This window comes from Haliotis rufescens, unplaced genomic scaffold (assembly GCF_023055435.1).
Source record: "Haliotis rufescens isolate VD_foot unplaced genomic scaffold, xgHalRufe1.0.p SCAF_14, whole genome shotgun sequence".
NCBI lineage: Eukaryota > Metazoa > Mollusca > Gastropoda > Lepetellida > Haliotidae > Haliotis > Haliotis rufescens.
Genome location: NW_025963824.1, coordinates 33,132,309 through 33,144,657, shown reverse-complemented (window position 1 = coordinate 33,144,657; position 12,349 = coordinate 33,132,309). Strand labels below are relative to the sequence as shown.

General features: G+C 41.6%; 1 protein-coding gene across 5 annotated transcripts in view; it reads left to right on the top strand.

The window, feature by feature from the left end:
- Window positions 1–12,349, top strand: part of LOC124117142 (myosin-9-like) — a 124,648-nt gene that overhangs the window by 85,398 nt on the left and 26,901 nt on the right. For 3 of the 5 annotated variants that reach the window (XM_048395304.1, XM_048395303.1, XM_048395302.1), the window contains 6 exons: window positions 235–288; window positions 1,830–1,946; window positions 3,440–3,559; window positions 4,076–4,267; window positions 8,204–8,293; window positions 9,774–11,279. In XM_048395304.1, coding sequence (XP_048251261.1) covers window positions 235–288; window positions 1,830–1,946; window positions 3,440–3,559; window positions 4,076–4,267; window positions 8,204–8,293; window positions 9,774–11,279 — 2,079 coding nt within the window. The remainder of the gene's footprint in view (window positions 1–234; window positions 289–1,829; window positions 1,947–3,439; window positions 3,560–4,075; window positions 4,268–8,203; window positions 8,294–9,773; window positions 11,280–12,349) is intronic. The other 2 variants (XM_048395306.1, XM_048395305.1) reach the window with 1 other exon arrangement.

Sequence of the window (12,349 nt, the reverse complement as noted above, 5' to 3'; positions counted from 1 at the left end):
ATCCCCTCTCCCTCCCTCATTCTTTCATCCCTCCCTCTCTACTCTTTCCCTCCCTCTCTCCCTCCCTCACTCATTCTTTCATCCCTCCCTCTCTACTCTTTCCCTCCCTCTCTCACTCATTCCATCACTCTTTCACTCCTTCCATCCCTCTCTCCCTTACTCACTCTTTCAATCCCTCCCCCACTCACCATTTCCTTCCTTCCTTCACTGACTCCCTCTACTGGTGTGTTGCAGGCTGCAGTGCCCAGTGACCAGGTGTCTGGGAGGTTCACACAGTACAGGAAGCTGGTGGGTATTCTCCAACATTTGTATCATGTTGATAACACTGAAATGAGTTGATTCATGTTAACCTGTCTTGTTTGATCGGTCACACACTGACAACAGAGGATGGCTAGAACTTGTATTGACAAAGTCCAGCGATGACCAGCTCATATCCTAAGATTGATTGTTTGTTTGTTGTTTAACGTCACACTCAGCAATATTCCAGCTATATGACGGCAGTATGTAAATAATCAAGTCTGCACCAGCCAATGCAGTGATTGACATCATGAGCATCGATCTTCGCAGTTAGGATATGATGACATGTCAGGACCGCCTCCGTGGTCTAGTGGGAGAGCGGAAAGTCACGGGTTCGATTCCCGGCCACGTCATACCAAAAGACATTAAAAGATGGTACTTGTTGTTACCCTGTCTGGGGCTCGGCATCAAGGAGCTAAAACAAGGACTGGTCGGCTCGGAGTCAGTATACCGTGTTTGAGTGGGGTATTCATGTTAAACTGCAGCATGGTATCTCAGTGGGTTAGCACTATAAATCGGCATCACCTCGCTATGTTATGTCAGCTAGCCTGACCACCTGATCCCCTTAGTCGCCTCTTACATCAAGCTTAGTCGTAGGTTGGTAAAGACCTGTTCTAACATGGATCTTCACGGGTCCATATCCTATGAGCATGGGAAGAACATGTACATAGATTTGAACATGAGATTCACAACATCAACATGGACGAAGCTTGTATGTGTAATAGTCAGCGCTGGTGTGTTTCTCAGAGTTTTTGAACTTCCGAAACAAGAGCAAGGGAAAATTACATGTGTGCTTCATGGAAATTTATAAATAATGCGCACGGGGTTTTAAAAGATGCAAAATATTGCATCTTCTTTTCAAAATATTCCGTCATCATTCAGAATTTGGGTGCCCATGTCATGATATAAGGAAGACTGACTGACTGAGTATGGTTTTACGCCGCTTTTAGCAATATTCCAGCAATATCACGGCGGGGGACACCAAAAATGGGCTTCACACATTGTACCCATGTCGGGAATCGAACCTGGGTCTTCGGCGTGACGAGCGAACGCTTTAACCACTAGGCTACCCGACCGCCCGATATAAGGAAGAGTAAAATAGTGTGGACACTATAATTTGACAAATATTCATATTTTGTGAATAGGTTTCAAACTTTCAATTACTTTTTGAGTTTTAATGCGGACCTGCAAGTGTTATGTTGAGAAAAACATGTCTGTTCCTTCATGGAAACCTTGCTAGAGTACGAAAGGTGTTCGGAAATAGGTGACGTCACTCGAGTGCAGCGGAAGTTTATAGACGAGGTAATGGCGGTCACTTCTTTTATCAAGGATTTGTTTTCTTTCGGAATGTAGCTGAATTCTATTGTTGAAAACATCACCTACTGGTATGAAGCAGAATTTGAGTTTTGATTCCCTCATCCCTTGAAATATAGGCAATGCCATCATAACTGTTCGAATTAGGGTACATCAGGATATACCATAAGAGTCCTGTATGCCATAAACACTAACTGTGTGGCTTGAACTCCTCACAGTGTCAGCGGCGTGTGGCGGAGTTGGAGGAACAGCTGCAGCTGACCCAGGCCAAGACCCAGCGGAAGGTCAGCACACTGAAGGCCCAGTTCCAGGAACACAAGGCCAAGTGGGAGGCCGTGAGTCTTTGTTTTGTTTGTTGGTTTGTTTGTTTGAAGTCATTTTTTTCTGCCACCTTTTTAATCGTAGAATGTGTTCATTTAACTTCTGGCTAAATGTGACAATAATTGCCAACACCTGAAGGAATGATGTAAATCCTGCTGGGGTCCATGCAGGTAGCAAAGATACTGTAAGTCCCCATGGACCCTAGCATGTGATCTACCTTCAGCTGCTGGAGATCTATAACCCTTTTTTATTATGTATTGTTACATATAGTGATATCTTTTGATGGGTGTATGCTAGTTTTAAATATTAATCTGTGCTGCTCTAGTTATTTTATTGTCCATTGATGACAGGTTTTTATTTAATTTAAATGTATGTATATTCTTAATGTATAACTTCTCGTCACGATATGGCTGAAATATTGCCGATGTGACGTTAAGTATTAATTCACTCACTGTTTGATTGTGCCATTGCAAGGCCAATTAGAAAATATAGTTATTTTGTTCAAAATATTGGGATTTCTTTCAAATTCTTATTTTCTTAAATTCAGAGGTATTTTAACACTGTGTTTTTATATTGCTTTCAATGAAAGTATGTACACAAAGCATTAAAATCTCTTTCTTTTTATCGGTACTGTTATCAATGCAAGTCCTCAGCTCAGCCATAGCATTAGTTATTATGATATTAAAATGATTTTTGAAAATTTTATGTACCAATTTGACATTTAGTACCGATTTTGGCCTCTATATGGAACCAAGGTCATTTTGAGTTTCATAACATCAATGGTATAACACAGACAACACACACATGAGCTCTACTGTAGTAAATAGTGCACAGAAGCACTACGTCTTGCTTATTGCTACCAAAACAGGAAGTCATATGTATTCGACTGTTGTGAGCTTGAGGCAGGGGTCATCTGACCATTTAAGAGTGAGTATGGTTTTAGGCCGCTTTTAGTAATAATCAAGCAATATCGTGGCAGGGGAAACCAGAATTAGGCTTCACACATTGTATCCATGTGGGGAATTGAACCCGGGTCTTCAGCGCGACGAGCGAATGCTGTAACCACTAGGCTACCCAACGTCCATGACCATTTAGGAAGTCACGTGTATTTGACTCTTGTGAGCTTGAGACATGGGTCATATGACCATTTGGGGGCACGGGTGGCCCAGTCGTCTAAGGCACTGTGATTTGCTGTGCAGAGTTGCGTCCCTTGGGCACGCCAGAAACCTATGATTGTGGGTTTGAATCCTGGTTCGCCCCGATTATGTTTCTAGGTTTGTCAGCACCATACCTGTGCTCGTGGGTTTCACCGAAGTGGTAAACGTCTGAGACCTGCATCACTTCGGGCTTTCCTCCCACATTAAGCTTACACGCCGCGATATAACTGGAATACTGTTAAGCGATATTAAACCCAACTCACTCACTCACTCATATGGCCATTTAGGAAGCACATGCTACATGCTGGGGTCAACTCTTTGATGTGGATGGTGCAATGTTTGATTTCCAGGAGAGGAAGTTGCTGTTTGAGCAGGTGTCGCAGGCTCACAAGCTCCAGACGGAGGCCGAGAAGGAAGCAGATGCAGCCATGACACAACTGGAGGATTTCATCAATGAGCAAGAGAAACTGGTGAGAAGGGAAATAGGAACAGCGGCTTGTTTTGTGTATAATAAACATTTGTGCTATATAAAATGGAAAACAGATCGGTTCCAGATCAGGGCCTTGTACCACAAAGAGACCTCAGGGACCGACCGTTTGATATTTTGGAGGTTGGGGGTTTTATTAAAAAAAAAAGATAGAAAATTCTTGAAAAAAATATTCATGCTTTATACTGTTGAAAAAAAAAGAAATTCCCTTCCACCAATGTTACATTGTAGCAAGATGTTTGTCTTTAAGGATGAGTTACACCTTTAAGTTGGGTAGTTGAGATGGATGGCGGAGGTACACCTTTATGGGTGGTAGAGGTTGATAGGAGGGGTACACCTTTAAGATAGGTGGTAGAGCTGGATGGGAGGGGTACACATTTAAGATGGGCTTTAGAGGTTAATGGGAGGGGTACACATTTAAGAGGGTTTTTTTCTGTCTTGCAGCACATGGCGGTTACTGAGCGATAAGTTACTGAGCACATTAAAAAAATCATTTCAGGAGCTTGATGAAGAGTCAAAGAGACAGGGAATCCTGGGAAAGACTGACACCGTTGCTATGGAAGCCAAGGCAACTGCTGCCAAGAAACAGGGGGAGTCAACAACAGATGGAGCGATGGCAGCCCAGCCCGCCAGGTCTGAGGACACAGAGCATGACCTAAGGACACTCCTTCAACAGACTGATGATGCTAAGGTAAGGGAGAGCACTCTGATGTCAGTCAGGTAGCAGGGGAGAGTACTCTATTGTCCGTAACGCAGTAGGGGAGATTACTCTATCGTCAGTCAGGTATCAGTTGAGAAAACTCAATTTTCAGCATGGCAGCAGGGGAGAGTACTCAATTGTTAGTCAGGTATCGGGGGAGAGTACTCTGTTATCCGTAAAGCAGCAGGGGAGAGTACTCAATTGTCAGTCAGGTATCAGGGGAGAGTACTCTATCATCAGTAAGGCAGCAGGGGAGATTACTCTGTAGTCAGCCAGGTATCAGGGGAGAGTACTCTATTGTCCGTAAGGCAGCAGGGGAGAGAACTCTGTTGTCAATAAGGTATGGGGGAAAGTACTCTATCATCAGTAAGGCATTACAGGAGAGTACTCTATTGTCCATAAGGCAGCAGGGGAGAGTACTCTATTGTCTGTAAGGCAGCAGGGGAGAGTACTCAATCACCAATCAGGTAGCAGGGAAAGTACTCTATCATCAATCAGGTAGCAGGGGAGAGTACTCTGTCTTCAGTCCGGCAGCAAGGGTGAACTGTGGGAATGAGCTCTAGTCAGAGAGAAGGTGTGTACAGTTGGATAAGATTGGCAGGTGGTGTATAGTGTGAGAGACCATTCCATTCAGGTAGCAGGCGTGTAAAGTTGGAGAGTTTCATTCATGCAGCAGCTAGGGGTGTAAAATGAGAGAGTAGTGTTAGAGGGAGGCTATGTTAAGTAAGAGAGCTCTATTCAGGGTTGCAGGGAATGAAAGTAGAAGTGTACTGGAGACAGGTGTAAAATTGGAGAGAGCTCCATCTATCGAAAATCAGATTATCAGTTGTCAAAGAATCCCATGTTAAAACAAGAAATGAACCTTTGTGCTGCATCAGCAAGGTGAACCAGTGACATCAGAGTCCAGAAAGTCCAGTGTGGTCAGCTCCATGGACTCAGTGTTACAGGTGAAGAGGCCCTATGGAGACAGGGTCGCTCAGCCTGGTGACCATACACTCCTTGGCAAAATCAATGTTGAGAACCGGGCTCCTGACAGTCACATTCGGACAGCTGTTGTACATCAAGAAATAACGCATGGTGGAATCATTACAAAGTTGCTGACCCCTCACAATGCAGTGATTCAGGTGCTGACTCCGGAAGAAACTCTTGTGGATCCTGTGAAAGATGTGCAAAGGAAGACAACTGCATTTTTGCTCTCTGAAAGGGGAATAACTCATGCCGATGCTGTGTCAGAAATCACACTGGATGAGGGATATTCCACTGTGCCTGATTGGCATGACGACTCAGTGGCTGAATATCAGAAAGAAGTGATCAGTTCGGATGGCCTTGATGAAGGGGAGATTACTCAGGGAGGCCAAGAGGAAGCAACTCTCATTGATCCTGATAGTATCTCACTTGAATTTGCTGCACCAGAAAAGGTTACCATGAGTTGTCGTTGATGTGAATTTGACCTTGGAGTGTGGATATCTGTGTTGTTGAACAAGCACCAATAATTCACCAAGTTTTATAATGAGCAACATGTGCACAGTTATGTTTGAGTGAATGCACACACGGCCAGGTACTGTTTCAATGATATGTGTCATACATGCACAATTTAATCTAACCTCTGAATGTCTTTCCATTACATGTGTGATGCTGCAGTCCATTATTCAACTGCTACCATCTTAATATTTCCTTACTCATTTTAGTTTGTAAAGTTGCAACATACAATCATTCACAACATATTGCATTCTCTTCATTATCGATATTAAAATTTCTGTATTTACAGTTGATTGGTACTGATAAAAGTCATTTTTGAATTAATGTTATACTGATAAATGTCATTTTGAATTAATGTTATACAGATAAATGTCATTTGGAATTAATGTTATACTGATAAATGTCATTTTGAATTAATGTTATACTGATAAATGTCATTTTGAATTAATGTTATACAGATACCGTATATGACCGCGTATAAGCCGAATTTTGAGGACCAGAAAAAAGATTCTGTAGAAAGGGGTCGGCTTATCCACGGGATACACTTTCATGATAGTATTTATCAGACCGTGATCTGTCAAAAACATCGCCTGAATGACGGTCCGTTAGATCACAACTTCCCGAAAGTTTGGAAGTTGCCACGACTAGAGCCATTATTGTTATAAATTATCAATAAAGTTATTATTATACACCAATGTTGTCATTATTAAAAAAATGTTATGCATGTTACTACTTCCGATAATAAGTTTTCAATTGAATGTTCAAAGTTTATCGTTCTTCGTAAACTCTGCGATCTTTACATGTAACAATATATGTAATTCACAGCTATAATATATAATCCCCAGATGAAATCGCCAATAGCTATTACGTACGTTTTGCAAAGTTCATAAATTGATAGTGAACAAGTGTCTACCTTTATTGAAAGAGGCAAATAAACAACTGTATCGGCGAGTTATTCCGTTCGCCATTTGCAAAAACATGTGATCAGCTGTTTCCTGTGACGTCACAAACGGTGACCACTGTGATTGCTTCCTGTTGTTTAAAGCAACACGGTACACAAGGAAATGAGCATTGATAATAACGGGCCGATTGGTATTGTCATGTTGTTTACACAAACAATTTCAAGTTGTGGGTGCTTAGCGATCGTGTTGGGAGTAGGGGCTTAATTCCTTTGTTTTCGAGAGATTAGTTTAATAAACTGGTGAAGCCTGTGAGTAAGTGATGGTCATTCAATGTGTTCATAGTATGATAGTTTATTTAATTCAATTGGATTAACATACAATAGTGGTGTAAAGGGGGTTATTAAAGTTGGTATATTTTTACTGACTGACATTCTCATCATGAGTTTGAAACGAAAACGCCATGCTTACGATGCTGAATTCAAACTGCGAGTCTTCGCTCTAGCCGATATATTTTCTCACGGGTTCATAATTCTATATACACCGATTCACAAAATGGCGCTTCGTTGTTGATGGCAACATATAACGATCATTAAAAAAACCACGAGAAACAGCTTCCCACATTATGAAAGTGGATGACTGGTTTGTTAAATCTTTATTAGAAATAATAATGACTTTTTCAATATAATTACAACGTTTTTCATCTTATATTTTTGAATATCTGCGAGTACCGGCACATGTCTTGCAGTCCGACTTCGCAGTGTTTTTTGCCTTTAAATTCCGGTTCGGCTTATCTGCGGGTCATACCATTTTCTTTAGTATTTCAATGGTCAAGTTAACACCTCGGCTTATCTACGGGGTCGGCTTATCCGCGGTCATATACGGTAAATGTCATTTGGAATTAATGTTATACTGACAAATGTCATTTGGAATTAATGTTATACAGATAAATGTCATTTGGAATTAATGTTATACTGATAAATGTCATTTGGAATTAATGTTATACTGATAAATGTCATTTGGAATTAATGTTAGTGTTGCAATCCATAATTGTCCACATCCCAGGTCAGAGTTAGTCCCCAGCAATGGGTGCTTGTCTTCATAGGTGACCCATATCCTGGATTGTTAAACTGACTTTATTAATCACTGGATTGTTTGGTCCACAATCCTGCTGAGTTCGGCATTAAACAAAGTAATTGTCCAGAATGTGAAGTGTCCAGAATAATCAGGTTTTACTGTAGTAACTTCTTGCACAGACCCATTAAGATGCAGTTCGAAATTGGTCTTCAGCATCCCATGTTGTCGTAAGAGGCGATTAACGGGATCGGATGGTCAGGTTCGCTGACTTCATTGATGCAGCTTATGGTATCCCAATTGCCTAGATAAATACTCATGTCAATCACTGGATTATCTGGCCAAGACTCGATTGTCGAATATTTACCGACTGCCGTCATATAGCTGGAATATTGCTGAGTGCGGCATTAAACAACAGCCAAATGAAACTATCACAGAACATAGTGAAGCACTAAATGTGTGTGTTGTTTACCAGGTCCAGGAGCTGAATTCCAGGATGACTACATCAGGAGCCATGTCGGCTCCACCTGCTGTTGAGGACGATGAAGTGGAGCCTGCAGACAAGGTGAGCTTTGGTCCTTCTGGAGATTCAGAAAGTCATTTTGATCATTCTCTTTCAGACTTTCATTAGTGCTACAGAATATGTTGTGGTTCTGATGCCTTGGAGTTCTTATTTCCTTTCAACTGCAGTCTGCCAAAACTGTTGTCCACTGACCTGAACATATTCTTACGAATCTTTCTTTTAGTAGACTTTATTCATATACTGTATAGGCTGCCTTAGACGGAAGAGTGAGTGAGTGAGTGAGTATGGTTTTACACCGCCTTTAGCAATTTGCAGCAATATCACGGCGGGGGACACCAGAAATTGGCTTCACACATTGTACCCATGTCGGGAATCGAACTCGGGTCATCGGCGTGACGAGCGAAAGCTTTAACCACTTGGCTACCCGACAGCCCCTGATGATGGAAGGAAAGAAGAGGGTAGTAGTACAGCATATTACAAATGTCAAAGTTTAAAGATTCAGAAAGTGGTAAAAAGTAGAAAGTTGTTGGACATATCTAGATGGCTTGCCTTTTCCTTTCTTATACTGATAAGATGATAATGAAATGCAATGAGTATTACTGAAATGAGTGAAGAGGTGTTTTTTTCTGTGTACAAATTGGTTACCCAGGACAATTTATACTGTCTTTATCTAAATCTCCTAAAATATCAGCTTGTGTCAAGGACTCCATATATATTGGGAAAGTGCTTGCCCAAATGCTATTTGTTTTTAAACGTTATGGCAAACAAATAAAGTTGTTCAAATATGCACAAACAGGAATCCTCATGAAGTATTTAGCTTGTGTATGCCAGACCTCACCACTTACAAACAATACTCAGAACCACCACATATTAGGTCTTTGAATGGCATTTAGAAGTGATACACATAAGGAAGAGAATTTATGGATGTCAACTTCTTTATTATGAGGAAACGCAACGTTTCGGAGTATATGCTTACTCCTTCATCATGTGAATGAATGATGAAGGAGTAAGCATATACTCCGAAACATTGTGGGTGGTCGGGTAGCCTAGTGGTTAAAGCATTCGCTCGTCACGCCGAAGACCCGGGTTCGATTCCCGACATGGGTACAATGTGTGAAGCCCAATTCTGGTGTCCCCCGCCATGATATTGCTGGAATATTGCTAAAAGCGGCGTAAAACCATACTCACTCACTCACTCACTCACTCCGAAACATTGTGTCACCACATATTAGGTTATCATCTTGACTCTTGTTGATGGTCTTTGGCACAAAATCTCTATCTGCATTGTAACAAATGTTATATTTGGGTTTACACTAGTGTGGGTTCAAATCCCAGATGGGACTCAACCCAAAAAAGTACAAGAATTTGTACATTACTGAGAAATTGTAATCCCAGATATAACATTTGTTACATCTGACCACTTTCTGAAAGGCATTGTATTTTCTATCTGCATTGTTAAACCAAGGTTTTCATGCATGTTGTACAAAGCAAACTTTGATCATTACGTGTTTCCCCAACAAAGATTCCTCTCAAGCTTGACACAAAGGAGCCAGCACCTAGAACCAAGCAGGTAGGCCTGGAGAATCACCTGGAGGAGCTGGTTTGCCCGCTGGGACTGTCTCTGAAGCATGAGCTCAGTACCGTGGAGGAACTCTTTGACCACATGTATTCTGAGCAGACTCTTGGATCTGACAAGACAGAAAGAATTAAGGAGGTTCCCGATATTGTAGTGAACTCTGCCTTCCACCGTAAGCACATGGCTCCAGGTCTCTACAACCAGGACAGTCTAACAGTGCCCAAGTTGAACCTACCTAATGCTTCATCTGGATCTAGTAAATATTTGGGTCAGAATATGTTGGGGAATATGTTGGAAAATATGTCTGATTCAAAGGTGAGAATTTGTAGGATTCCGTCTGAAGTTGTCCAGAAGACATCCAAGGGTGTGCCTATAACAGGGGTACAGGTCATTGTGACTCCAGTAACCAAGATGCTTCACTCTGTCCGGGCAAAGGAGGTCGTGGCGGACATGATGAATGAAGACGCGATTGATGGACAGACAGGAAGTCTGGTATCAGATGAGAAGAAAGCTGTGGAGAGTGTCTGCGATGGTTCCCGTCAACATCATGCAACAGGCTCAGGAAATTTAGAAGAGAAAAAAACTGACAGTTTGGATCACGAAAATTTGCAAATTGTAAAAAATACAGATGCAAAGATTGTTGACGAGGATTCAAGAAATCTGATTGGTCATGACCACCATACAGACACTGACATTAATGAGAGGGTTAGTTCAGATAATAAACATGAGGGTAAGAAAAGTGATGAAAATGATGTAATCGATGAGACCTTCAAAGAATTGGAGGAGAGTGACCATATAGATCCATCCAATCACCATCTGTATCCTAACATGGATGGACAACAATACCAGAGTGAGATTATCTTAATTGATGGTTTTCCATACATTGTACAAAGAAGACACTCGCCAGAAGACAAAAAGGATGAGTTGGTTACAAATATGAATTATTATGATTCAGGAATTGATGCCACTGATGTTGATAATAGTAGCTCCACATTGGAAATAGTGGATGACAAATCACAAGACCTTTCGCCGAAGAGTTCTTGGAGCGAACTGGAGGCAAACCGAGGCTTCAGTAGCGTGTTAGAGAGTCAGCACACCAAATCCTTACCTCCAAGCCAGCAGATTACCGTGAAGAACCTCAAGAAGATGATGACTCAGACATCAGTTGTGGAAAAGCAGGACAAGCTTCTTGAGATGGTCCGAGTATTTGTCCAGTCTTTCACAGCAGGTCAGGACTTGACCGATGACCAGAAGGTTCGGACCAGCACACTTGTTGCCCTGGCAACCCTGATGGTGATGGAGGAGAATGAGCTGGGGTTGTCCAGTGGGAAGGTGCTGAGCATGTTTGGGAGGCTGATGTCCGAGGATCTGGATGCTCTGGTTGCGGGATTCCGCGAGGAGCTGGACTGTGGGGAAGAAGCTGCTTCTCTGTCCGACCTGTATGGAGACGAGGTTGGTGGAGTGTTCAAGTGCACAGTTTGGAAGTCCCTTCACTCGTTTGTACAAGATTGAGACACTGTTTTGAAGGATTTTGTGTGCTGTTTGATTTCCTGCATGTCACTTGAAGTACCAACATCGTTCACCTCACATTGAAAATGGTCACTGTATTGATTGTTTTTGTTTATATTAACAATGTTGCATTATTCAAAGCATTTTTTGAAATCTGAAGCACTGAACTTTTAATACCGTATTCGACGTAATAAGCGCCCAGGGCGCTCTCAAAATTAGAAAGAAGGGGCTCTTATTAGAATATGATTTTGGTGAAAAAAAGAGTTGAAAGATAAATTTCGAGGTTTATGCTGACAGCCTGAAATGTTTATGTATGACAGATATATTTTTCCAGAATTTAATTGCCCATAATTGAGGATGCATATAACACACGATTCCGTTTTATACGCGAAAAAATAAGTATTGTGTACATTGATCAATCGGAAGGGGTGCTAATTTGGATTGTTCACCAGCCAATATATTAGCAAATATCCCTGTGGGCGCTTATTAGAGCGGGGCGCTTATTACGTCGAATACGGTATATTCCTTTAAACTGAACACTAGTGGATGAGATCCACATGTTCTTTCTCATACGAGACACCTGTTTACATTTTGCAGCTGGTGTGGTGCCCATGTCAGTTCTAGGTCTCTGTAGACACACGATACATTTTTTGCATCAATGAGCTTGAGTTATGTTTGTGGGGCTCAGCTCTACTTGCTAATTTGCCCAATCCTAGTGGTCTTTGTCTTAAGAATCCAACCTTGATCATAACATAAGTTAGGTGTAGGGGATTTTATGAGCTGAATGGGGTTGTCCTCTACGAGAACTAAGGACGTTGAGCTCGTTTCATCCTGTAACCCCACGAGTGACATGTAACAAGTTTATCATTACATGTACACAAATACAGAGATTTATTTTTGGTGAATTATGTTTGTTTGAAATATATGATCTTTTGTACGACGTCATTGGGTTCGGCATGGTAACTCAAATGTGAACAGGGTCCGTCATGAAGAGACAAGCTTATGACGTCATA